The 27,679-nt window shown below is 35.7% G+C and overlaps 1 protein-coding gene across 1 annotated transcript; it reads right to left on the bottom strand.

Moving 5' to 3' along the window:
• Positions 1–504: 504 nt before the first annotated feature.
• CIBAR1 (CBY1 interacting BAR domain containing 1) lies at positions 505–27,679 on the bottom strand. Its single transcript, XM_080801990.1, is given in 9 exon segments — positions 505–1,589; positions 3,456–3,575; positions 9,317–9,430; positions 19,083–19,187; positions 23,084–23,107; positions 23,110–23,226; positions 24,405–24,473; positions 26,775–27,009; positions 27,536–27,679. Coding segments are annotated over 9 exon segments (900 nt in total). The 5' UTR covers positions 27,562–27,679; the 3' UTR covers positions 505–1,499.

Below are 27,679 nucleotides of genomic sequence, written 5' to 3' on the forward strand. Positions count from 1 at the left end.
TTCAATGGCTTACTTCCTTTTTAGGGGCTCAGTTATAGGGGCTCCCTATATATAGGGAAAGGGAGAAGCAGACTCCCCACCAAGCAAGGAGCCTGATGCAGGACTTCGATCCCAGGACCCTGGGATCATGACCTGAGCCACAGGCAGACGCCCTAGAATATTTCTTTGAAGTAGGCAGAGAATTCATTTTATATCAGAACTATTTGCTGACTGCTTTATGTATCAGGCACTATTTTAACTTTATAGATAGGGCAACCAATGCTCAAGAGACACGAGTTGCTATTACAAACAAGAAATACTATAACTTTTTTTTCCCTCCCAACTACAACACCGCAGTTACGTACCAAAATATAAAAATGCAATAGCTTGAGTGTCTTAATTCATTTAGGTTTTAAAACATTTTGAATATTTTGTTTAGAAAGTACTGAAGTAATTTTATCACTTAGGACTATTCTCAGGAAGCAATGTTTTGTTAAGAACAGAACCATGAGTAACAAAGTCAAAAAGCTTTCTGTAAAGTCTTTATTTGTCTGTTACGAATAATTGTTTTTTGTGGTTATCCCAAATGATTTTATAAATTTCATTATTTTTATATGCCTGACTAGTATCCATGAAATATCAAAAGTGCAGTCCCCATCCAAAGAAACAAATGGGCATACTGAAAGGCTCTGATTAAATTGATTATTTTCAGGAATAAAAGTAACTATATCCTTTTTCATTAATTAGATGGTGGTTTGGTAAAATTTTTATACTTTTAATGATTTTTTGTTTTCCATGATGTTTTCTTAGCAACATTCTACCAAATTACAGCTTTCCAAAAGTTGTAGTTTTGTGTGTAATTCTTTAGTTTGATAGCATTTTCATTCTGAAACCCGAATCAGGCTGAATGTAGCTTTGTCAATCTAAAATCTATGCTAAATTCTAACCTAAAATTTAAGACACTGATATCCTAGTGCCCATTACCTTTAATCAGAAGTAATAACACTCTTGCTGAAAAGTAAATTATCAAACAATGAAACTTAAGGTTATAGTAAAAGTGAAAAAGAGGAAAGGAAAAAAACCCTTGTCTTTTTTATTAAGGCTTTATGTAATATAATTTGTATTTAATCAGAATGACTAAAGACCCTTTTTTGGCAATGAAAGCAAAAGAAACAAGTCAAATTGTTAGATCTCTTGTTTTTTGTCACCTAGTTATATTGCAACCTCAACTACGTATAGTGCATTAATGTGAAATACTTTTGAAATACATAATTTTTAAAAAAATGGAACCTGTACAAAAATCACATAACTGTTGGATAGGATGTTGAAATGACTGGTGTGTAATATTTTTTAAAACCTTCAGTTTTTGTCAGCACAAATTTCCTTTAATTTTCATTTCCAGTGGGATTTCATTTTGAGGTTTAACGTGTATGAAGCCAGTATAAAGTTTTACATTGTATTAATTCTGGATTCCAAGTCATTTAAGATGAAAACTGAAAGGTGGAGTTTACTTAAGAAAATTAATTTTCTTCTTCTGTGACATCTAAGTCTTCATCCTCTTCATCATCATCTTCTGCCTGTTGATCCTTTCTTAGTCGACAGGTGGATACCTGTTAGAAGTTAACACATTAAAAAATATATTAACTTAAAATATTTTTACATGTTTATCTTTTTAATATGCCCCTACAGAGAAGGGCACATAGAACATATTTCAGGAAGTTAATTTTTAGTAATGAAACTTCCCTATGAATTACTGTATTTTTTTTTTTTAAGATTTTATTTATTTGATAGAGATCACAAGTAGGCAGAGAGGCAGGCAGGGGGAGGGGGGTGCTAAGCAGAGAGCCCAATGCAGGGGCTCGATCCCAGGACCCTGAGATCATAACCTGAGCCGAAGGCAGAGGCTTTAACCCACTGAGCCACCCAGGCGCCCCTAAATTACTGTATTCTAAGGCTGAAAACAGTCACAGAGTTTCTTCATTCATTTATCATGTTATGTTTGAGTAAAAATAGGAAATTAACCATTCCATTTCAGTTGGATACCAGCACTTCAATAACATAAAATACTTCAGAGAAAGGGTACAGATTCAGGATATTATGTCAAATATATTTTAGGTTAAGTAATTCCTCGGTCACAAGGTTTTTGTAAACCGGCATTTCAGTGAGAATCATCGAAGGTATAGGAAAAACTTTCAAGAATATTTCAGCTACGCAGCTGAAATACTAAAATTTAATATTGTGATTTAAATGGAATGAGTTGAGAATCTGAATTCACTACTTAGCTTTAAGTCCTGATCATTGCCACTTGGGGCATCTTGCTTCAGACCTTTCTGAGGGTCATCTGGTAATGTCTGGAGTCATTGTTGTCACATCTGGGGGGGTGTGTTTGTGTATGTTACTGGTATCTTGTGGGTAGAGGCTAGTGATGCAGCTGAACATGTTTAGAATGCACAGGACATTACTCCCCATTCCCTTGCCAAATTATCGGGCTCAAAGTCAATAGTGGGAGGTCAAGAAACCCTAGAATGATGTACTTTTAAAGTACGACACAGATGTTAGCTCATTTTGGTAACATTAGTACCTGGAAATAGAAACAAACTTTGTATGTACTATGATATTAGGTATATGGAACTCACGTGTAAGAAACTTTACGCTGGAATAATAAAAATGTAAGTTGGTTCCAGGAGAGAGGCATACATATAAAGCAGTAAATAAATGCATAGAGGAGAACCAAATGAAAATAGAAGGTACTGGGTCACATTTACCAAAAAGTTAAATTTTGAAAGTATTTTGCTCTATTTTAAATTCTGAATACTGGATGTGAAAAAGGGTATAGATGTCTAGATCAGAAGTTGGCAAGTGTTACACCCCAGTTTCCCTCCCGTTTATGTAAATAAAGTCTTACTATAACAGCCCAGTGGACTTGTTAATGTATTGTTTATGGCTGCCCTTACTTGGGACATAGACCATATGGCCCATTTTTTCTATAGCTTCTTAGAAAGCAAGGTTGTTCACCCCTACCCGTTTTAGATCTCAGGTAACTCAGGCTTTCTTGATGTGGAAGAAATGAGAAAATTGACTCTTACCTAAAGATATGTGCTTCTGTATCTAAGATAATGTTCAGCAAAAAGATCTTTTTTAGGAATAATTTTCAGTAAGTCATAATAGTGGAATTTTTAAACCCTAAGCAGTTTGACTTCAGAATCTGGCTCTTCATATTGTACTGCAGAACAAATCTAGATTAGCATTCTCCTGTCCTCTCCACCTCTGCTCTCAAATGTTCTGCTTTGGAGAGTATTATGTGCTACAGTATATAAAATAAGAAGAGAGCTGCACCTAGTGTAATCTTCCATCATTTTATATAAGAAGGTAGGAGGGTAAATATTAAGTCAGGACTTAAGGGAAACATTTTTAGTACTGAACAACAAAGGCAGCTGCTTAAATTCGTTTAAAATTATGTATGGTTTCTAGCTTACCTGTCCTGTTCCAGATATACACTTAGCTGAGAGTGATCTTTGAAGAGGTGACTTTGAATTTGCTCTTACGATATCTAAACGGGATGAATAATCTGGTGGATACACAGAATTTCGGAAAACCTGTTGGGATGATAAAGCAACATTATAACAGATACAAAACACTGGGAGGTCAGAAAGCCATATTAAGTTCCTCTTAGTTAAGATTTTTTTTAAGCAACCACATCCACCCACCCACTTCCACCTCCCAGGACAGAATTTCTATTACTGTTAATTTAAAAAATTAAATACAAAAAATGTATATTTTAAAACATTTTATTTATTTACGTGAGAGAGAGTACATGTACAAGCAAGGGAGGGGCAGAGGGAGAGAGGATCCCATGCAGGCTTCATGCCCAGCAAGGAGCTGATTTCTCAGGGCTCCATTTCATGACCCTGAGATCATGACCCGAGCCAAAATCAAGTCAGACACTTGACTGAGTCACCCAGATGCTCCAAAACAAACAGTATTTTCAGTTGTAAAGATGAAAGCTAAAAAGTTTATTTGAGCCAAGTAAAGTGATAATGGGTCCTAAAACCACATGAGAGAGCTTTTGCTGAGGAAATGTGTAAGTTGCTTCCCTCAGAGGATTCTTGCTGGTACTGAGGCTTCAAGTCAGTCATACCTTTGATTCTTTGTCTTCTGCCTATCTCAACTCTTACCAATTTAACTTCACTGCAGTATTCTGATAGTACATCACCTAAGTTGGAGCCAGTATAATTTATGCATTCCAATTTCACTAGAAACTGGAATACTTTTGTCAGTTTTTTTCCTTAAAGCAGCAGTTCCAAATACCACTCTCTTAAGCCTGTCTATACTTTTGTCTTCTCCCATTTCTCTAACATACAAATAGGTAAGGTTACCATATGTGAATTTCTTCAACTTCACTCCCTTTTTCCTCAACTCTTCACCCTTCCCTCCTCCCGCCCCTTTTAAGCAAATGTCATTCTGATTCTTTCCACGGTGCATATTTCCTATATGCAAAACTTGAAACCAAAAACACTTGCTTTCTCCACAGGTTCTTTCCCCCAGCAAACAAGCTCAAGATAGTCTTTTTTTATATTCTACTTCATCTCTATTTGTCAAAAACATACAAGTAGGCTTTCACCTTCCACTGAGATGGCTCTTGCCAAAAATCACCAAGGCCATCTTGATCTTTACTGAACTGGTTATGAAACTTCTTTTCCATGCATGCCATCTCTAAACTCTTCATGTGCTAGCTGCCCTATTTCTTAACATCTCCTTTTCTACTGCTTATACCTTAAATATTTTTAAAGGGTTTCCCTTAGGCCATTTTTTTTCTCTTTTTACACCTTTCTCTGAAAGATCTTATCTATATAGTGTTTAATGCCCACCTTTCAATGAATTCTCTATAGGCGTTCTCCTGGTAGCCATACTTACATGCCCAACTATCTTCTGTTCTCACAGACCAACACCTTCTAGTAGCACTTTCTGAGGTGATGGAAATGCTTGGTATTTTGTGCTGTCCAAAATGGCTACATGTGGTTACCAAGCCCTTGAAATGTAATTCATATGAATGAGGAACTGAATTTTTAACTTTAGCCACATATGCCTAGTGGCTACTGTGTTGGACAGTGTAGTTCTGCATTAACGTTTACAATGAAAGATGTTACCATACATTTAGTAAAGCAAACTAAACCCTGGACATTGTCCCTCAATTTCTCATCTGAGGTACTTCTATTTTAATTTATTGACTCTATACATCTTTCTTTGTAGCTTACTTAGAGTTATCTTACTGAAGACCAAAATATATTACTAAAAAACCTTCTGGGCTCCTGACTACCCAGGATCCAAGTTCTTTAGGTGATATCCAAGGCTTAAGACCACTTAAACCTACTTATTACTCTTCATTTCTAGCCTATGAACCAACATGTAGAACATATTCTACTCTGCCTTTGCAATGTTGATTTCTCAGCCCAGAATTCCAACAAACTCACCATTCAAGAGCCAAGTCAGATACCATCTTCCAGTTTCTCCTATTCTCTAGCCAGTCTATTTCTCCTATTCTCTAGCTCCTATTGTTCATACTTTCAACACAGCTTTCATTTCATTATTCTGTAATTACATATCTATCTCTCCTACTAGTTTTAAGTTCCTCTAGAGCAAGGAGCCTTGTTTGATTTTTCAACTCCTCCCAACTTAAAACAGTAACATGATAAGTGAATGATGTTAACATGACCTTAATCCCCATGTTTTGGGGGGGAAAAAAACCTCAAACTAAGGGATGTCTCTACACATTTCTTTAAACCTTAGTGCAGTGCAAGACACCAGAGAAATCGATGAAACCTAGCTCCACAGGTGAGACTTATGTTTTAGGGCACTTCAGCCATGCTAATTAGATTATTTACATGTTACTGAGGACTGAATAACGTTTTGGTGCCAGATATGAACACTGGCACCCAAGTATGATATAAAAACTAGGTGACTCATTAACTAACTAGTATTTGGAAAGGATATATTTTTGTTAGAAAAACATTCCTTTTTTAACTGCCCTAGCAAAGATGAGGTTCAACGTGGGAAATGGAAGACAGTATACATTCATCAGATTAAAGTTCAAACCAGGTAAATATTAAAATTAATCTTAGTGTAAAACAACAGATTTACAGGAATATTTATTGGCAATAATGCATTTCCCAGTATGGTCCAAGATCTCTTCTAGGAGTAAGTCTCAAGATGTTCTGAAGTGATTGCACAGAGGTGATCTTTTGAAGGGGAAATGAGCCCAACAATGCTTTTTTATGTGAAGAACAAATAAGGTAAGATGGTTTGTAATATAACTAGATGCCTAACTGCAAAAAATTAGCTGCTACCAGAATAAGTCTCAGCAGTTCTCGTAAAGTGTGGACTACCTCAGAAAAATAGCAAGTTCTTTCTCTGTTCTTCTTCAGATATTTTCTCTACTTATTTCCAAGAAACATTTATTTAAAGGATACTTTTCTCTTTGGTACTTGTTTGATATCATTTTACTTCCCCTGGTCCCACAGCTGTCCCTAGACTTAACTCCTCTCTTCTCCACGCCAGTCTCGATAGCCACGATACAGTTTATGCTTATAGTCTGTTATGCCTCAGGATCTTTGTGTAGCTGTCTGTATCCTTTGCCTCGGTGTTGCCAGGGGTTCTCTTACATATCTCTCAGACTTCTCATTGAGAAATCATTCTTTGATTTCTCTAGACTATTTAGAATCCTCCATCACATATGCTTAAAATATACTATATTTTTTATGAGACTGGTCATATTATAAAACTTAAATAGTTACACAGCACAGGCATACCTGGTTTTATTGCATTTCACTTTATTGTAGTTCAGATACTCTTTTTTTACAAACTGAAGGTTTGTGGCTTCAATCAAGTCTGTCAGTGCCATTTTCCCAGCAGCATTTGCTCACCTCCTATCTCTGTGTCACATTTTGATAATTATTGCAATAGTTTAAACTTTTTCACTATTACTATGTATGTTATGGTGACCTGTGAACAGTGATTATGACTCACTGAAAGCTCAGATGATGGTTAGCATTTTTTAGCAATAAAACATTTAATTTAGGTTTGTATACTTTTTTAAAGATCTAATGCTATTGGATACTTAAAAGACTATAGTATACAATACCATATATTAACTATACTGGAATTAAAATGAAAAACTTAAAAAATAGACTATAGTATAGTATAAATATAACTTTTTTAAGCACTGAAAAACTGGAAAATTCATCTGACTTGCTTTGTTGTGATACTCTTTTTGTTGCAATCTCTCTTGAGGTATGCCTGTATGTTTTTTAATGTGTGAACTCCAAGGTAGATTTTTAAGTTTTTGCTCTGACAGATCAGATCATTTCTAACTTACAGTGCTAAATCCTCAGAACTTAGAATGCTGTCTGCCATATAACAGGTGCTCAATAAATAGTTGTTCAATGAACATTTAATGAGGCAAATACTCATCTCCATTTTAGGGATAAGGAAGCTGAAGTATGAAAAACTTACTCAGTATTGCCTCACTATGAAGTGGGGACTTTGATACTTTGTTGAAAATATATCTACCACACAGCCCTGAGATCCTTAGGTTTTCTTGAATCTCTCCTCTCTCGAGCTACCTAGCTAGCTGATTAATATCAGTAAGAGAACTCGTGTGACAAAAAAACCTAGCTAGGACCTCCGGAATGAGAAGGAAGATCTTGGGGTACAAAGGAAATGAAGGAACTTTAGTGACCGTTAACAAATGGCACGTCAAGGGCATTAGAAAAAGAATGAAAATATTCGTGAAGAGGAAAGGTGGGGGAGCAATTTTGAACCTTCTATTTAGTGCAGTGTTGTTTCTTGTAGGGAATGGTGCACCTCACTCACCAAGAAGCACACTCTGCGCAGGACAGAGAGGGTAATACAAACAGTGTCAGTAGTCAGACTTCCAGGTTTGGTCCTAGCTATATTACTTATTAGTTATGGGACCCTCTGGGAAGTTTCTTAACCTCGTTCTGCCTCACTTTTCTCTTCCACAGATATGAGGACAGTAAGTACTTCTATCAAAGTTGATGGGAAAATTAAATATAATTAAAATGCACAGATCAGTAGCTGTCCAAAGTAATCACTGTATAAACATTTTCTATTTTATTATTTTACAAATGACAGAAGCTTGGTCTATTTTTTTTCTAAAACATAGTACATGAAAGGAGTGAAAATTAAGAAACCTTAGCTTTAGTATTTGGAAAGAATGGACACTTAGGAAACCATCTATTGATAAACAGAAATATCATATATGCATAACTGATAACAAACTGGGAGATGAGATGTTGGCACTGGAAAACATATACACACATATTAAAAAATGTGCCTTTCTTCATTTTAGTCAAGCTGTAATCTGTTTCAGTTTCTTGGAACCAGTGGAGTAGTGAGAAGGCCCAGGTGATTGCTTTATGATGGACAGTTAATAAATAAACAACTTGGGGAATCTTCACAATTGTCAAATGGCAAATGGCAGACACTCCCAAATTCTATAACTTATTAATATAGAATTCCGGTTATATCTTGAAACTATGTGGCCTTTTTCACTTCTACTACAGAGATAAAATATGGATAAAGTATGTCTCCAATATTTTATCTGTTTTAGCAAAAATACTTTTCTTTTTTCTCCCCTTGCAGAATGTAGGAGGGTAAGATATTTACTCTTCAGCTTGCTGAAGCCGGACTTAGATATTTAGGTGTTCTGACTTTAGTTGGTCAATTGGATTTGCACTGAACTCTTAGTACGAGGCAAGTTTTAGTATAAATCTAAATTTATTTCATAGCATACTGATTAAATCACACAAAACTGGTCAGAATCCTGATTCTCCTATTTATAGCTAAGCAGCTATGGTCAAGTTAAGTTACTTAAAGCCTCTAAACCTGTTCTGATAGTTGTAAAATGAGAATAATAATAGCATCTACCTTATAGGATTGTGTGAGGAGTGAATGAGAAAATGCATGTGAAGCTTTGGGTATTCTGCATAGCATAAGCACTCAAATGTTAGCACAAATCAATGTCATGATTAGTATACTTAAGTGACATCACCAGTCAAAAATGATACATTGTTTCACATAATGGCCTTATTAACTAGCTATTAATAAATTAACTCTTGGAACTTTACCATGGTTAATTTGAAAAGTTAAAAATACGTACTTAGAAAATCATAAAAGTTTAGCTATTTGGGACTGCACACAGTAATATAAACCACTGTAGTGTTCAAATTTAAGATATTTTTACCCACACAGCCTAATGCTTTCTTTTAAATATTTCCATCTTAATAGAAGAATTGAACTTGGATAGACATAGTCCTACCTCCAGATCTTCTTCTTCATCAATCTTTTGTATGTTTTGGTAGGCAGCAGTGTAGACCTCTAAAGCTTTGCCATGAAATAACATTTCAATAGTGATAAATTCTGAAAATATAGTCTAAAAAAAAGCCAAAGATTTTGAATTTAAACAATCATCAATTTGTAAAATCAGTAAATTTATTCCTTACTGTAGTCTTGGCATTTTATGAAATACAGAGGTATCTCTTTCCACAGGGCAAATGAAGTACAAAAGATAACAGGAATAAAAACAGTTGCAAAGACCTTTTACAGCACAGCCTTGAAATTATACAAAATACTTCCTATCTCACCATTTACTTCCCACTTATTTTTTAAGTTAGTTTTTTGTATACCTTGTAATTGACATTTGTGATAAAAAGATCTGACTAAAATGTATATACCATTATGTACTCTGTTATCATTTGTCTATAAGTATTAGATAAAAGCAGGTCAGTTCTAAACCTGGTATTTTGTAATTCCAACTGATGTTTAAACAATAGAATGTTTTTTAGACAGGAATTATATCCCATCATATTTCTATGTGTTCTTGTATTCTTAACCACAAAGGAATTACTTGGTAATTATATTGTTACCACTGATGATAGTATCATGCATTTGCATAGCCTTCTAGTTTACAATATGACTTGTCTAGTGTTGCTCACAGCTGGAATATTGAAACTTGGGTCTGATTCTTCAATGGTTACAGTTCTTGCTTATTGTACTGTGCTATTTTTGCTGGAATCAATCGTTTCTTTCATAAATAAACTGCATGTAAACCCTATAAGTTTGATAACAACTTACGACAAGGAAGATGATGCACTAAGAGAATGAATGAAGATGTACATGTAGATCTAAGCAGGGGTGAGATCATCGGTAGGTAAGGAAAGGATACAAACCAGACAAGTTTTCAATAAAATAGGATCTTTTCCTTTTGTTAACTTGTCCCTTATCAAAATAAAAAATCAGAGCATTAAAGTAGAAAGAAGTGGACGAGGTAGAAAATACTCAAGCATTGTCCTTAAAGGGGCAAGAGAGAAGGGATGGGTTATAGAAGACAAGAGTCAAATAATAGAAATGGTCCTGCACTTTGGAAGACAGTGTCACAGATATCCTTTAGTGTCCTTTAATTCCCCCCACCCCTATCCCCATTCTTTCTCAAGGATTAAAAGAATTATTTAAGGGAGTACTGATAGGCTTCTGATCACTACTCAATGTAAACACTGTAAATGTAAATAGTTGAAAAGTGTCCCTTCTGGTCTACAAAGATTGGGCTCTGGGTTAAGACACAATTATAACTCAACAGTGACCTTTACTGTCAATTCCTATAGGGCACAGAGGACTGTGGTATACTGTAAGAGCAACTAATAAGCAGCATTATGCCTAAGAATCTCCAGATACCCAGGAGATACCTTCAAGGTAAACTGGCTTTTGATTAGGACTGAGACTGACTTAGTTGTCAGTCTTCCTAAGATAGCTGCCTAGCTAGAAAGGAATCAAGTGCCCTTTAGGAGTGTGGAAACTCCTAGAGGGAAAACAGTGGAACACTCAATGATCAGCCTAAACACTGAAGACTCCTACTTGGTTCTTGGTCTGCAGCTCATTTTAGGTAATGGGATCAATCAAGCACAACCTTGGATCTTTCCTTCTGAATCTTAAATTTAGAGATTTTCTACATTTAGTAAATAAAGAACTATATTAAAAATATGTAGTTTGACTTTATTTTTTTTTAAAGATTTTATTTATTCATTTGATAGAGATCACAGGTAGGCAGAGAGGCAGGTAAAAGAGAGGAGGAAGCAGGCTCCCTGCTGAGCAGGGATCCTGATGCGGGCTCGATCCATCTCGGGACCCTGGGATCATGACCCGAGCCGAAGGCAGAGGCCTTAACCCAATGAGCCACCCAGGTGCCCCAGTTTGACTTTATTTTTATTCAAGGCTGGAACAGAAAACTTTTTCATTTACTTAGGCTTAGAATTATACAATAAACCCTTAAACTTGTTTCAGGTAAGTACAGAGAGGTGGAGAAGCAGATTTTACAATGTTACATAGTCAACTATGTTTTAGTTTTTCTTGGATATTTACAGACCATCTGTTTACTTATGTGGAGAGATAAGAGAAGGTATTTATCTTATGCTATAAAAGTATCCGAGAAATAAAATAGCCTCAAATAAGGGATTTAAGCTTAATCACTCAAGTGAGGTGTTACTCCTATTTTTAAGTATTTTCACAGATGTATATTCTATATCTTTAATAGACACACTGTTTAGTAACTAGTGAAATCCAAACATTTACAACCTTATTACACCTAAATCTGTAGATTTAGGTCTAATTCAAATCTGTTCCACTGTGGTAACTTTGTAGAATACGCCAACATTTTAAAATGTTTTTCAAATATGTGAACATAGTTATTAAATTCCTGATGGTCAGAATCTCTGAATGTGTCATCTCTGAACTAACAATTATTTAATACTGCATTTTATAGGATTTATAGTCCCCTTAGTTCATAAGCCCTGAAAAATATGTAGGTATGTCTGGCAATACATTATTTTTCTTTATTCATTATCCCTGATAAGAGAAACTACTACATTCTCATTTTAAGACACTGATACTGTTACCATTTTCCAATCTCAAAATTTAGTTTCAATTAACAATAATTACAAATTATCTTTATAAATGGGTATTATTTACTATGTGGAAGGTGGGAGGAATCATTCTCCAGTTTTGTGATTATTTTGGTTTAATCTCTATGGTTTGAACTTTTCTTTTTGTTTTTTAAGATTTATTTATTTATGTATTTATTATAGAGAGAGACACAGCAAGAGAGGGAACACAAGCAGGGGGAGTGGGAGAGGGAGAAGTAGGCTTCCTGCTGAGCAGGGAGCCTGATGTGGGCCTCGATACCAGGACCCTGGGATCATGATCTTAGCCAAAGGCAGACGCTTAACGACTGAGTCACCCAGGCACCCAAACTTTTATTTCTTGACAAAACCTGTATTATAACACCTAAATAAGAGGAGAATGGCCCTACTGATTGTTTATACTGTTTATTTTTGTCAGAAACAGTAATGGGAAATCAAAAGTACTGGTAATCTGGTATCCCAGACTTGGCATTTTTGACTCAAGAGTCATGAAGCCCAAAGATTATCACAGAGGAGAGTTAAATCCTCAAGTATAGTCAGAAGAGAGTACTGCCAATCATACTCTTTCTAGTTAGAATTTCACAAAATATCTGAAAATAGGCAGAAGGAGAATAATAGCAAGGAACAGTAAAAGTTAAGATGACAACTAATGTAAGAAAGAATATAAAAAGCATGTTTTTGAAATAAAATATTTTCAGTAAATGACCAGAAGGGTGGTGGAACTTTCTAGGAACCAATCATATTTAGAAATAATTTTCCTCAAATAAATGTAGCTACTTTCAGTGATCTCATGTAATCTTATCTGGAATGGGTCAATATGATCAGGGACAGAAGCATTAATGATTTTTTTTCCGCTTTTCAATTTTATTTTATTTATTTATTTTTTAGATTTTATTTATTTGTCAGAGGGAGAGTACAAGCAGGCAGAGGCAGAGGGAGAAGCAGGCTCCCTGTTGAGCAAGGAGCCCAACGTGGGACTCCATCCCAGGACCCCGGGATCATGACCAGAGTCGAAGGCAGCCGCTTAAGCGACTGAGCCACCCAGGTGTCCATTCAGTTTTATTTTGTGTGACTAGAAGGCAATTTGGGCACATACTCAATTTTTATTGGTGGGGGATGAGAGAGCTAATGTGAAATTCATACCTGTTGACAAGTATTCTGTAAAACAGGAGAGTATAGTAAAGAATATGGGCTCTGGATTAAGATAAATCTGGGTTCCAATCATGCAAACATAAGGGCTATATAGTATTAAGCACTTTATCTATTCTTTTCTCTAGCTTTTTTCATCTGTACAATGGGGATAACAAGAGTACCAACCTCGTAGATTTTGGGGTTAAAGATTAAATGAGATAACCTAATATAGTACAGTAACTGGGTGCTCAAAGCAAGTTAGCTATTTTTATTACTCAAGAAGTACACTTGCTAAGTTAGAAAATGTTCTTTTTCCTAATATTAAAGCCTCCAACTGATTTAATTAGCAAGCAAGACTTAGCAAAAAAGTCATAAAAGGTCTTACTAACATTTTGGCAAATAAAGGGGAAATAATGATTCTCCAGATTAGAGGCTATTCAATGAATGATGTCAAGAGTAAGTTTTATCTACTTGAAAAGAATGAAATTAGATATCTACCTCATAACCATATGCAAAACACAACTACCAGACAAAATGCTTAAATATTTAAAAATTATTAGATATCACAAACACTTGAAGAAAATATAAGCAAGTATTTATATAATCTTAAGGATAAAAACAACCTTTGTAAGCATGACACTAAGTCAGAAATCAAAAAGGAGAAGACCAACAGATCTGGCTACAAAAAGGAAACTTTAAGGCAAAAACACATCATAAACAAAAAAATGAGAAAATACTTTTGCAACATAGCTTCTCTTTAAGAGTTTAATTTTCTCAATATAAAGACTTTTTATAAATTCATAAGAAAACTACCAATATTTAATAAAAAATACAGGCTAAGGACAAGTGTGGGTGATTTACTAAAGAATAAATAAATGTGTCATTAAATATATGAAAATAATTTTGTCTTAATAGTAGTAACTACAAATTAAGATGACACATTCTTTCACCTGTCGGATTAGTTATTATTAAAAATACTGCTACTCTTCATTGGTATACTGAGCTGCTCATACAAGGTTTTATAGAAATGCTAGTTAAAATTTTGTGGACAGAAATTTAAAGCTCTGTGGACAGACAGTATCAAAATTTAAAAGATGTATGCTCTTTGAATCAGAAGTGTCACTCAGATAATTTATCTCAAGAGAATAACTGGATCAAAAAAAGGCCAATGTATAATGATACAATGAGATTTATAATTGCAAAAGTAACCTAGATATCCATCAATAAGGAATGGTTAGATACATTAATATGTCCATAACAAAATACTATGAGGATACCAAAAAGGATGATATGCATCTGTTTCTTTGCAAATATGTCCATGATATATATTAAATTTTAAAAGGATGTTTGAGGAATAAATGTTTATCCACATAAAATGTGTAGAATATGTGACATAGTCAATACCTAAGAAAATTTGTTGTTATTATCTCTGTGTATATATGCATAGAAAAAAAAGTTGGAATGCTATAAACCAGAATGCTAACTGATTATTTCTGACTGGTAGGATTATTGCATTTTTCTCAATACTTTTATGAAAAATTTATGGTGACTTTATATTTAGTTGTAAGAAAAATAAAGCTTTTAAAAATTAAATTTAGATGTTTCTTGCTCATGTCAGCTACTTTGCCACATACTGCATTCCTGTCCCTCTCTGTTGCAGGGGTGAACCCTGGTCAAGATCGTTTCTATAGGTCTGAAATTCCCTTGAGATTCATTTTCCAGTTACACGGGAAACAAAGAGGATTGTGATTTTTTTTTTTTTTTCCTTGAAAGACAGGAGGAGGAATGAGCAGGGGGAGGGGCAGAGAGGGAGAGAGAATTTTAAGGAGGCTGTATGCCCAGCAAGGAGCCCTCTGTGGGGCTCCATCTCATGACCCTGGGATCATGACCTGAGCCAAAAAATCAAGAGTCAGGATTTTTAACCGCTTAACCGAGGAAGCCACTCAAACACCCCAGGGACTGTGATTTTTCATTCACATTGTGTACAGTAAATTCCATAACTTTTCTCAGAAAGACAAATATTTTGCACGGTTCCTAAGAAAAGTATCTAAAAATTGTGCTACCTTGCTGATTAATGCTACCAAAATTCAGATGGACTTGTAAATTAAACCCACCCTGAACACACAGTGCTCACTCATTTGTACCCCCAGAGAGGTTAAGGAAGGTGCCAGAAGGTCTGTTCCCATCTGAAGCAGTAGCCTGATTACAGGTAAGAATAAGAATGTTCTATGTTTCTCTCAAAATTATGAGTGGCATCCATGATTTTTACTTTTCCAAGAATTTTTCTCGTAAATAGAAATGTGACACATACTAACATCAACAAAGGCAGGCAGTAATCTAACTCTTTTTGACTTGTCTTTGAAGCTTCTGGTATGGGATTTGTGCATCCCTCCTCATCATAAAAGATCTCAAGTGAGGCCTGACTTGGAAAAGAAACAATTCGATACTAAGGAGGAAAGATGTACAAAATGGAGATTTAGAACTGTACAGAGTTTAATGTTGACTTCTGGAAACCATTTTTGGAAGTTTGCTAGATCACGGGGGTCTGCATTTAAAATCTAGGTTGTGACAGATGACATCTTATATGTAGAAAATCCTAAGGAATCCACTAAAAAATTATCAATGCTCATAAATGAGTTCTGGAAGGTTGAGGATATAAGATCAGTGTGCAAAAATAAATTATTTCTGGGTATATTTGCAATGAACATTCCAGAAATGAAATTAAATAAACATCCATTTACAATAGCATCGAGAATTCTAAAATACTTAAGAAAAGGTTTAAGAAAAGAAACATAAAACTTATACTCTGAAAACTACAAACATGGTTGAAAATACATTAAGGACTATTTAAATAAATGGAAAAATATTCCATGTTCATGGATTGGAAAAATTTTAAGATGGCAATACTCCCCAAACTGATTTATAGAGTTGATGCAATCTGTACCAGCATCCCACCTGACTTCTTTATAGAAACTGACAAGCTGATTGTAAAATTCATACAGAATTACAACAGATCCAGAATAGCAAAGCAACCTCAAAAAAGAACAAAGGAAAACTCATACATTCTGATTTTAAAATTCATATAAAGCAATGCTAATGAAGATAAGTGTGGTACTAGCATAAAGAGAGACCTATAGATCAATGAAAGACAAAGTCCAGAAACAAAACCATGTCAACTGGTCTTCAAAAAGAGTTCCAAGACTATTCAATGGGAAAGAATAGCTTCTTCAGCAAATGGTGCTTGGGCAGCTGGACAGTCACATGCAAAAAGATGAAGTTTAAACTTCAGTTCACACCATACATAAAAATTAACCTCAGATGGATTAAAGGCTTAACCGAATCATGAAAACTATACAACTATTAGAAGAAAATAGGGATAAATCTTCAAGAGCTCAAGATTTGGCAGTGGACTGTTATATATGACACTAAAAACATTAGCAACAAAAGAAACATATATTGGACTTCATCAAAATTACAAATTTTCTGCTTCAAGGAATACCATTAAGATACTGAAAAGAACCCTAAGAATAGGAGAAAATAATTTCCAATCATAGATCTGAAAAGGGACTTGTATCCAGAATAGAAAAAGAACAACTACCACTCAAAAAGAACCCAATTAAAATATGGGCAAAGGATCTCAATGGACATTTCTTCAAGGAAGACATACAATGGCCAATAAGCATTAGCAGGGAAATGCAACCCAAAACCACAATGAGATACCATTTCACACCCACTAGGATGGCTGTAATGAAACTGATGAACAGCAAGTACTGGTGAGGATGCAGAAGAATTTGGACCCTCATATACTACCTGTTGGAATGCACATGGTGCAAGAAGTTTCTCAAATGATTAAAGATAGGGTTACCATAGAATCTAGCAATTTAATTAGATATATGAGTAAGAAAAATGAAAATATATATCCAAACAAAAACTTCTTGTCTTAAAAATAGCCATATAATGAAATATTTGGCCATGAAAAGGAATGCATGACACTAGGATACATACTATGATATGAAAGCATATATATAGCTAATATACAAACAACACATACACACATATATATAGCTAATAATGAAAGCATTATGCTAAGTCAAAGAAGCCAGTTACAAAAACCGTGTTATGATTCCGTTCACATAAAATGGCCAGAGTAGCTGAATCCATAGACTTCAGATCAGTGGCGGTTGCTTAGGGCTGGGGTGGTGGTGGGAGGGTTGGGGTGTGGGAAGCAGCAAAGTACTAGGTCCTACTTTGAGATGATAACAGCGTTCTAAAATTGAGTGGTAATGGCTGCACATACTGGAACACATTAAAACCACTGAGTTGTACATTTTAAATGGGTGAACCGTATGGTGTATGGATTCTATCTCAATTTATTAAAAAGTAGGTTTCTTCTTGTCTTATACTTTCGGTGACCACTAAGAGACTTCCTTCCAGGGGCATAATACAGTAGGCAAAAAGAAAAGCTTGAAAGCCCTTTTTTTCTTTGTGCATCCTCCACTGTGCAGTCCCTCTATGTCCTCATGCTTCAGCCAATCCCAGGTAGTAGAACAGCCGTTGGGAATTCTGCACTCACTTTCTGCCCATTTTGTAACTGGTGATTGCACAGGGAATTAAAAACATCTGTAGAGGCAGTCTGAGCCTGATGTGAGCCCAAAGATCAGAGACACAGACTGCCATGTGTGAAATACAGTCTTGCAGGCATGCAGGGCAGTAGGAGTGGGGAATCCGACTGCCATCACTAACAAAGCCCTTGGGTGGCAGTGGAATCAAGCATACCTCACAGGTCTCCATTCTCATCGTTCAGGTTAAAGCTAATTATTTTAATAACCTTCCTTCCTTTCTCCTTCAAGTTAAGATATGATGTCAGCAAGTGCAAAACATCCTAGCTTGCCCACACTCTCTCACCTCAGTAAATGGGAGTCTGTCGCAGGGCAGCTTTCTGAGATGCTCTTCATGCAGTGTACTGCAGAGTACCAAGTGAATGGAGAGGCTTTAGGAAAGAGGGTTTGGGTCTTCAGGACCAAACCAGAGACCTCTGAGCATGGCTATCAGAAATATCAAAGTTCTGAAACTGTTTGAAACTATGATGTGGGGAGAAAAAGCGCAAATGAATGTTGACTCGTGGATTGTAAAAAGGAATGATGATTATTAAGTGGCAGATGTTTATTTTACATAACTTTTGAAGGATGTGTTCTTTGTTAATAGTTCTAAAATGACAAAATACTTTTCTTTAAAGCTTGATCCTGGAAAATCTGCAGTGAGCCAAAACATATCCTAGATGACTTGCTTTATCCTAGATGACTTTTTAATTTAATTTGGTTACAAGCAATCCTCCAATCTGTCCAGGCGCCTATGACAAAGTCACTGAAGACCTTCTGAAGTCCATGATCCCAAAGGTGTCAAATCTACTGGCTTTTTACAATAAAATAAGGCAATTCTTCTGATACCATATCATGGTGGATGCAACTTGGCAGATGCAACTTTATGTGACTAGCTACTCTTACCTGTTCATTTACTTGGTAACATGTCGTTACTAGAGAGCACTTAATGAGAGTGTGTTATAATGGGAAGCACAGATTTTTAAAATACATAATTGGTTTTTAGTTCAGATTTTCGGCCATGATACTTTGGGTAAATTGCTTTATATCTCTGCTTAGATTTCACATTAGATATGGATAACAGCACCTAATTCTTATGAGGTTGCTATAAAGATTAAAAGATAATACATATATAGTACCTGTAACAGCACTGGATGTATAAAAATATAATAAATGTTAGTTTCCTTTGATTAAATAATACTTGTGATAATAAGCTGAATATCTGAGGAAATGGGAAAATAACATTTGGTATTTTTTATTTATAGTATCTTTTTCATATAGACTATGGGCTAAAAAAATCAGTAGTTTCAATTTTTCATACATTTAAATAAAACAAAAAAAGGTTAGAAAACATGTTTTGAACTTTAACAGTTACTTTATTTACCTTTATATCCTTTATTTTCTGCTTTTCAAAATTGTCAATAGTTTCCTCCAGATGACGAGTTGTTCGGGTAGCATCCATTGTAGCTCTCTGCAATTCAGTTTCTGCCTGCAAAAGAATTCCCCAGCCAAAGATATAAAAAAATTCAAGTTAGAATCCATTCAACTGAGTCTATTTGTAACTGTTATCATTGCACTACTGGCTTTTTGGCACAACAACCATAAACTGTTCAGTAATATATTTCACCATATAAAATAAGACGATCTATGTAATAAGCATGTGCAGAATAAAGAAACTTTAAATCTGTTAAGTGACATGATTCCTGACTTCAAACCAAAGAAAATAAAACTCCTCTTCCTACAAAACCATTTTTTTCTCAATCACCTTTGGATTACTTACTGTAAAACAATTTTCTACTGTTTTCACCTATTTCACTCTCTATGCCATTTATCATTCTGTTTTCTTTCTTCTCATTCTTTCCCCTTTAACCCCCTCTCTCCAAAAAAGGACCTGTGACTTAACTATTTTCAGTTTTCTAGTTCTCCAAATGCATTGTTTCTAATCTTGTAATATCCTAATCAGATATAGTAGAATATACACTACAAATATTTATTTCAGCACGGGGTATATTTTATATTCTTAGAAGCTCACAGTATTACACTATTGCCATTTAGTTAGTGCTTAGTACAAAAAATATACAAACCAGTAACAAATTAGATGGCAAGTCTAATGCTCTGCTTCATATATTGTAACCACAAGCACTCATACTACGTAGATCTGTGTTGTATAATCAATATGGTGGCCAGTAGCCACATGTGGCTGTTTACATTAAGATTAAATGAAAATTTAAAAACTATGTCCTCATTTATCCTAATTGCATTTCAAGAGCTCAATAGCCATATGTTGCTGGTGGCTACAGTAAAGGGCAGAACACTTTCAATCTACTCATGTATTTCTCTTAAAAATTATGTCTTACTTTAGAACAGTTGTTGCCCAAAAATATTTTGTTAAACAGTAGAGGTTTTAAAAAACATAGCTTAATTTTCTGACTAAATTCTAATAGTTTTGTTTCCTATACTAATGTAGTGTATTTACTCAAAAGTATCAAATATCATCATTTAATAATTAATCCATGGGGAAAATATGCATTTCTCATCAAAGTGTAGTGACATATATTATTCTAACATCTAGCCCTTGCTTTCAAGGAAAGATATAAATTGAAATAAGTAAAAGAGTTTACTATAAGGATCCATTTCTTGACACACCACTTTATTACCCACCTGTGACTGAAATTTTTCATAAAGGAAAAAATACATTTCAAGGAGAACAATTTTTTAAAATAAATTAAAATCATATGCTCAAGGGATTATATAATCTTGCAATTAGATTACACATTAATTATAACTTCATGGTGATTATGTATTCTTACATTTACATTAACTCAAATGTACCATTTTAAGATACTAGGTGTAAAAAAATATTTTAATACATGTTTGTATGTGTACATTTGCCATATAGGGTGTAAAGTTTTTAAAAATCATATAAACTTTTAACTTTTAATCATACCCAGTAATCAAAAATAATCTTCTAGGGGTGCCTGGGTGGCTCAGTCATTAAGTGTCTGCCTCTGGCTCATGTCATGATCCCAGGGTTCTGGGATTGAGTCCTGCATTGGGCTTCCTGCTCCGCGGGGAGCCTGCCTTCTCCCTCTCCCACCCACCCTGGTTGTGCTCCCTCTCTTGCTGTGTCTCTCTCTGTCAAATAAATAAAATCTTTAAAAAATATAATAGTAATTTTCTATTATTACTGGGCTTGAGGTTTTTCAAAAATGTAACTTTATCACAGCAAATTCTAAGGTAAAATAGAGCTCCTTTACAGATTTGTATGAGAATTTTCTAAGTTATTTAATACACATTAACTTATTCTAGCAGACTAATTTCTTACTAATATTACATGTGACCCATACAGTTCTTTACTTGTGACTACTTCCTTTTGACTTATGTCTTTGCCCTCCCCATTTTATCGGAAGTTTCACATTTAAAAAAAACTTTTAAAATTTAGACGGGTAGGTAGAATTAGCTAAACCAGGGGAAAGTGGGGAAGCAGAAGCTACAGCTGGGCCATCTTTATCTTCCACGACCCTCCAGCAACTACTATTCACTTCTGAAAGTCTCAAATCCTTTTACTTAGGGACAGCAACTCACCCAAAATTACACTGCTATTTTTAGCAAAGAGGATATGGGTTTCTATTTCTTCTTTTTTCTGAAAATTCTTCAAAATCCTATAATGGATCAAGTTGAGTAGGAAATGCTTTTGATTAAGATACTATGCTACAACTCTATGAGTAGAGGTGTCCGTGTATTTAATGAAGTTAGTCCTGAATGCAAAAGGGCTTCTGAAACGGTGAGCCAGAGCCCTGAGATTCTTCTTTACCCCAACTTCTTGTATCAGTGCTACTCCATGCTATTTTACATACTGAACTTTAACATGCTTCTTCTGAATTGTCAGATGAATTTTAAGGGTCCATCCTGATAAATATTCTATAACGCAATGACTGAATATTTTTATATTTATATTGAGTGTGTTTATATCTAGATTGTCCTTTATTTTCTAGTCTTAGGTTGTCAGAATCCACTCGTTTTCCCAGTGAGCACAGCAGTTCTCCTACAGCAATAATCTGTTCCTTTGTTGTATTTATTTTCCCCCACATGATCCCAATTCTAGTTTCATCTACAGTGTAAGACTCCTCCATGGCAGTGCTCACAACAGACCTTCTAAGTCAGAAACATTTTTGTCTTAGGGACATTCATTTCTGTGTTGAGTCTCCAGACCAGTACCCCTGATTCCGTCCTACCAACCTGCTCAGGATACCAGATGTGACCTTTTTCCTCCTTTATGTATTTCCCTCCAAACAAAACAATAAAATTTTGACCTCTTGACTTCTTAAAAACTGGTGACAACCTGGTCTCTCCCTTAGTCCCTAGTTGTCAGTCATAAATTTTCCAGCATTCTCTGGTTTGCCTGACTTGCTTAAAACCCAGACTCCATAATCTAGTTGTAGATCTTAAGCCTCAATGAGATGTTCCTGCCCCAGCCTCCACTGGGCACTCCCAAACCTATGGCTGCCCATTTTTGTTTGTTCCAAGGTTGGGCATATGTACCTTTAGTCCAAAGGAAGAAGGACAGGCAATTGGTGCAGCCCCAAATCACTGCTCAAGGGATTCCCCTCAGGAACAGAAGTGTTCTGGAACCTCAAATGCCCCCACAGAGCTACTCCTCATGTGGTTTCTGGCTGAGCTGGGCAGTAAAAACCTCCAGGAAGTAGGAAGGAGATGTAAGAAGGAATGGGAAAAAGAGGGAATAAACAAGTACTTTCTATGCAATTGCACTTACCCCAATTGCTGGCAATTAGCTAGGAACTATTTTCTATTCTTTTCTTTAGTCATGAACAGAGTACGTTCTAGCTTAAGTAACAGTCATTCTTAACAGAAGAGCCTTGTTACAGTAGACAGTCCTATCTAGATCCTTTTGTGTCTAGCTATGAACCTCAATTTTACTCTAGAATCTCCTAAGGGTCTTTGGCTGCTAGTCGTTAATTGTGGTTTCACGTTGTTGTTTTTAAAGGTGAAGGGAATTATACTGCGGCAAAATGACTATTTTTTTCTCAAAAGTGGGGCAGATAGGACATTGATATATTAGGATTCACAACAGATCTTTAAGTTAATTTTATCATTAATATTCAGCTATGTGAAAAAAAAACCCAGAATCTTGAACTTACTTTTTATACAAACATCATTGTTTTTAACTGTTCTATTTTTAAAAATATCTATTATGATAGTATGAGGGAATTGAATTAGGTGGTGTATTCTCTTTAAAATTATTTGATTTTTATATAATGAGAATTTGTAAATGCATGTGTTTTTCAACCGTTATATTCAAATTTTCTGCACATTTAAAAGTAGAAGTGCATAATTTCCATTTATATTTACTTTTGTACGGCATACCTTACAAAGCATATTTTTAAAGATCAAAAGTCAAAGGATACAATGACATGTCGATCAGATGGGTTTCGCTGACGTGTTCTTTCTAACTGAGTTAACTGTTTAGCTTCTCGATTCCTTGCTGTTAATGTTGCTTTGAGGTCATCCTGAAAATAAGCATTTTGATTAATGAAAATCTCTGATTTAAGAAATAAAATACATACTCTGTTTTAAGAATGGGAGAACACTGTTTGGTTCACGCATTATTACTACTGCAAAATTAGTGTGTGTCTTTGTGTGAGTGTGTGCACATGTGTGTTTCTTTAATACCCTCTCAAATAATGACACAGACAAGATAATTTCAATGCAAACCTCTAACCACATATATAATTTATATATATATATATATAAATAAAATTTTGATTGTGGTGGCAGTTATATGTGTATACACATTTGTCAAAACTCAATGAACACTTAAAACAGGAGAATTTTATTGCCTGTAAATTATACATCCAAGTTGGTTGAAAAGTTGGTTGAAAATAGAATTTGGGGTTGTAACATTCAATATGGTGACTATAGTCACTAACACTGGATTGCATATTTGAAAGTTGTTACGATTACATCTTAGAAGTCTTCATCAAAGGGAAATAAAATTTCTAACTATGTATGGTGATGGATGTTAACTAGACTTGTGGTGGTCACTGCACAATATACACATTATATATATTACATTATATTACATTATATTGTACACTTAAAACTAATATGTCAGTTATACCTCGAAAAACACAGAACTTTCTCACACTCACTTTTAGTATACATGTTATTGCCTGCTTTAAAAAGAAAAATATAAACTTATATTCATTTAGTAAAATAAGTTCTTCATGACTATAAACATTAATAGTTTAAGGTTTCTATAATAAAGTATTGCTTCATGTTGCTACGGTTTCCTTAGTAAGCTCACTAAAAATATTTCATTTTTCTCAGGTTTTTTTTTTTTTAAGATTTTTTATTTACTTATTTGAGCTAGAGAGAGCATGAGCAGAGGGAGCAACAGAGGGAAAGGGAGAAGTGGGCTCCCCGCTGAGCAGGGAGCCCGATGCTGTGGGGACACGGGGCTTGATCCCAGGACCCTGGGATCAGGACCTGAGCTGAAGGCAGAAGCTTAACCAACCGAGCCACCTAGGTGCCCCCATTATTCTCAAAGTTCTATGAAATGATGCATCACAGAGTGTGTAAAAAAAACTGGATAACAACGCTGTACTTTTTATCAAGAGGACAGATTAGAAACCTCATATTCTTTGCCATAATAATTAATAATAGCAGGAAAAATGAATTTACTTACTCGTTTCATTTTTACAATGGTTCCATAAGCTTTCAAAGGTTCAACTACTTTGGCTTCAAGTCTTTCAACCTATTGAAAATTATTATAAAATGTAACTGTAAAGAAACATAGACATATCAAAATTTAAATTCTGAAATAAAACCTGGGCTATTTAACCTGAACATAATTAATTGCTATACAGAGTAATGTCTTAAAATGTTTAAAATATCACAGTTAATAAAAGAATAATTACCAGAAATTAATAAAACTCAGAATCTAAAGTCAAACACAATAAAAGCTGTTAAGATGTAGAGTAACAATGAAAGCAGAAAAGTTTAAAAAAAAAAAAAGCAAGCAGAAAAGTACCTAGTATGGAATATGGTAAGAAAACAATCTCAGGTTTCTAAGAAATTTATCTCTGCCACACGATCATCTCTGTATTATTTTTCTTATAGTAGCTTCTGCATAAGTTTCAAGACATCTCAAATTTTAGTACAGCTACCACTTGCAGTGTATTTAGGACGGTGTCGGATATTTTACATAAATTATCCCTGAAATGTAATAGTCCAACTTTCCGGATAAGAAAATTGAAGCTGAAACATACAGCATATTGGAAAAATTTTAAGCAACACAATCCTCAAAAGCAAAAAAGAATTGTATTAGCTGCAATTCTTTTCTGGGAAGGCGTTGTATATTACCAAAGCTTGGAGAAAAAGATAAATGGTCTCAGTGTTGCTGAGCTGTCAAACTGCATGGTTGATCTTTTTATTTAGAATTAAACCGTTTTTCTTAAACATTACAATTTTTATCACATTTTGAGTAATTATTTCCTTTAATTAACAGCACTAGTGGAAGGCAATGAAGAAATGGGTTTTTTAAAGGCAAATATAACAAAAGAAAAATAACTCCTGGACATTATTATTTTCTTCATCAGGACAAGTAATACAGAATGACATTATTTAATTGTTTAAAATGAACATGTATTATTTTTGCAGCAGGAAGGTGGCTTTTTTTTGGATGATACATGTTTATATAGTACATTTCATTTCATACTAATTTTTTCTATAAACAAGACGTATATGATTGTTTCCCTTTAAAAGATTTTAGGAAAATGAAAAAAACCAAGTTCTCATTGAGCATTTATAAATATTAGGAATCCTAAAATCAAAACCATGAATATTCAGGATAGTTTAGCCTATACCATTTCAAAAAATCCATACACCGATTATTCAGTGCAAGGATTATTCAAGTCTTTTTTTCTGTTCTCCTTTTTGTCGCCTACCTTTTGTTCATTGTTCATTAGCACCTCCACCATTTGGTAAGCAAGGGAAATAAAAAAGGAGAACAAATGTAAATCAATTCACTTTGCTATTTGATAAATAGCATAAAGGTTTTCTAAAAGGGGGCATTGAAATTATTGCCTTAACATGGGATTTTAGGGTTATCGGTGAGTATAAATTATCTTTGAAGTCTCCAGTTAATGTGTAACTGAGTTTATTACAGAATATCACATGACAAGAACTCAACTTTTCTCAAAAAGTACCTCCAAATGTAATTACTACTCAAATTTCTGTATGAATAGCAAGTATAGGTTCAAAGATCATTATCTCCACTTTGTTTTTGTGAGTTTTTTTGATGCCTGAAATTTCTGTATTCGGCTTTTTAAAAGTACCAAAAGCACTCATGAGAGGAGCACAAGAGAAGTAATGCGGCTTCTAACTGGGAAACTTCTAACATTTAACCTGTATCTTGAAACCTAAAATAAATATAAGTGAAGGTGTTTCTGAGGTATTAAAAAAAATGAGGTTTTAGAAAGAAAACAATTACAACACCACCTTCTTCCCTCCTTTCCATAACAAAAAAACAAAAGCACCCCACAAAGTCTCACTAGTATCTACAATATAAATCAGTAAATCAGTGCTGCTTTTCTTTTTGTCAATGAAGTATTGGTCAACTTTCCAGAGCACTGAAGCAACAAAGATCTCTTGTCCATTTATTACCTATCCACTCACATTACCACTCAACCATCTCCAGACACACCTGAAAATATACTTACGTGCATACAAGACACAAGTCATGCTCCTTTTCTTCCCCATGGGTACTATGTTTACTACCCCCTGTTAATAGCCACCCCTTGGCCAAAAGCTGGCAAATGAAGTTGGGAAATTCAGGACTTCAGGACACCCTGAAGTTTAGTTTGAAAACGGTAAAATCACAAACCACAGGAATCTTCCCTTTAATAGACTCACACAACGTTACATGAAAATGTACGTTTGTCATCAAGGGTGCGTTCACTACTGCAGTTAGGTGGATTACAAGTGAAAATCTTCACCGGTCCTTCATCCACTACTTCAGGGCTCATTCATAACAATGACGCTGAGAACTCCATACCTCTGCTTGTCGATAATCCTGAAGTTTGGCAAACTCATCGGCAAAGTTTTTCAGGCCCTGCTTTAAATTTGGGGTCTCTGTAGAGGCATACACGTTTATTTCATTCACCAGTAGGTCTGCTTTGTCTCGCAGTCTGGCAGTTTTCCTTACATAAGCAGCAAAGATTTGGCACAGCTCTCCGAAATGCTTCTCCACATTTGTGACAGCATCTTGCAGTTGTCTGGTTTGAGCGTCCCTAGGGAAAAGATGACACAAAACGCCAATCATTCTCATTAGAGATGAGATGGCTTCATCTCCGTTAGTTTGATATGCAAACATTCCCGGGGCATTTTGCAGCTTCGAAGGCACAAACCATCTCTGGGGATTGAATTCTGGTCCTCCAGGTCTCCCTTCGGGGCCTGGCTTTAATATCCGGACAGTACAGGCGCACGAAGAGGCCGGGCTCTGGCCAGCCGCGCCGGGGTGGCGGCGGCTCCTGCTGCTCCGCGAGGCCTGGGCGCCCGGCTGCCTCCCGGCCGTCTGCACAGCCCACGGCAGTGCGGGGCCCGGGGAGCGTGACGCCCAGATCGCCCATCCCACCCTTGGCCTGCGGGGCTCGCTGCAGCCCGGGGAGGTAGGCCCCAGAGCGCATAGGTCTCGGTCCAGACCCCGGCCGGGGGCCGGAATTCGGCGCGGAGGCCCCCCGGAGAGAGGCGCCACTTCCCCTACCCGAGCCCTCGCGTGTGGGGGGCCCTGGCCAGCGGAGGCCCCGGGGCTGTTACCGGTTTTCCAAGCTGCGCCTCAACATCTTGCCTTGCGCACCGCCGGGGAACCGGGCTGGGCCCAACGACCTGGGCTCGGAGGCGCCCGAGCGTGCGCCGGGGCGCGAGCCGCCACCTCCCGGAGCCTAAGAGCCCGCCCCGCGC

Source organism: Martes martes (genome assembly GCF_963455335.1).
Source record: "Martes martes genome assembly, chromosome: 4".
NCBI lineage: Eukaryota > Metazoa > Chordata > Mammalia > Carnivora > Mustelidae > Martes > Martes martes.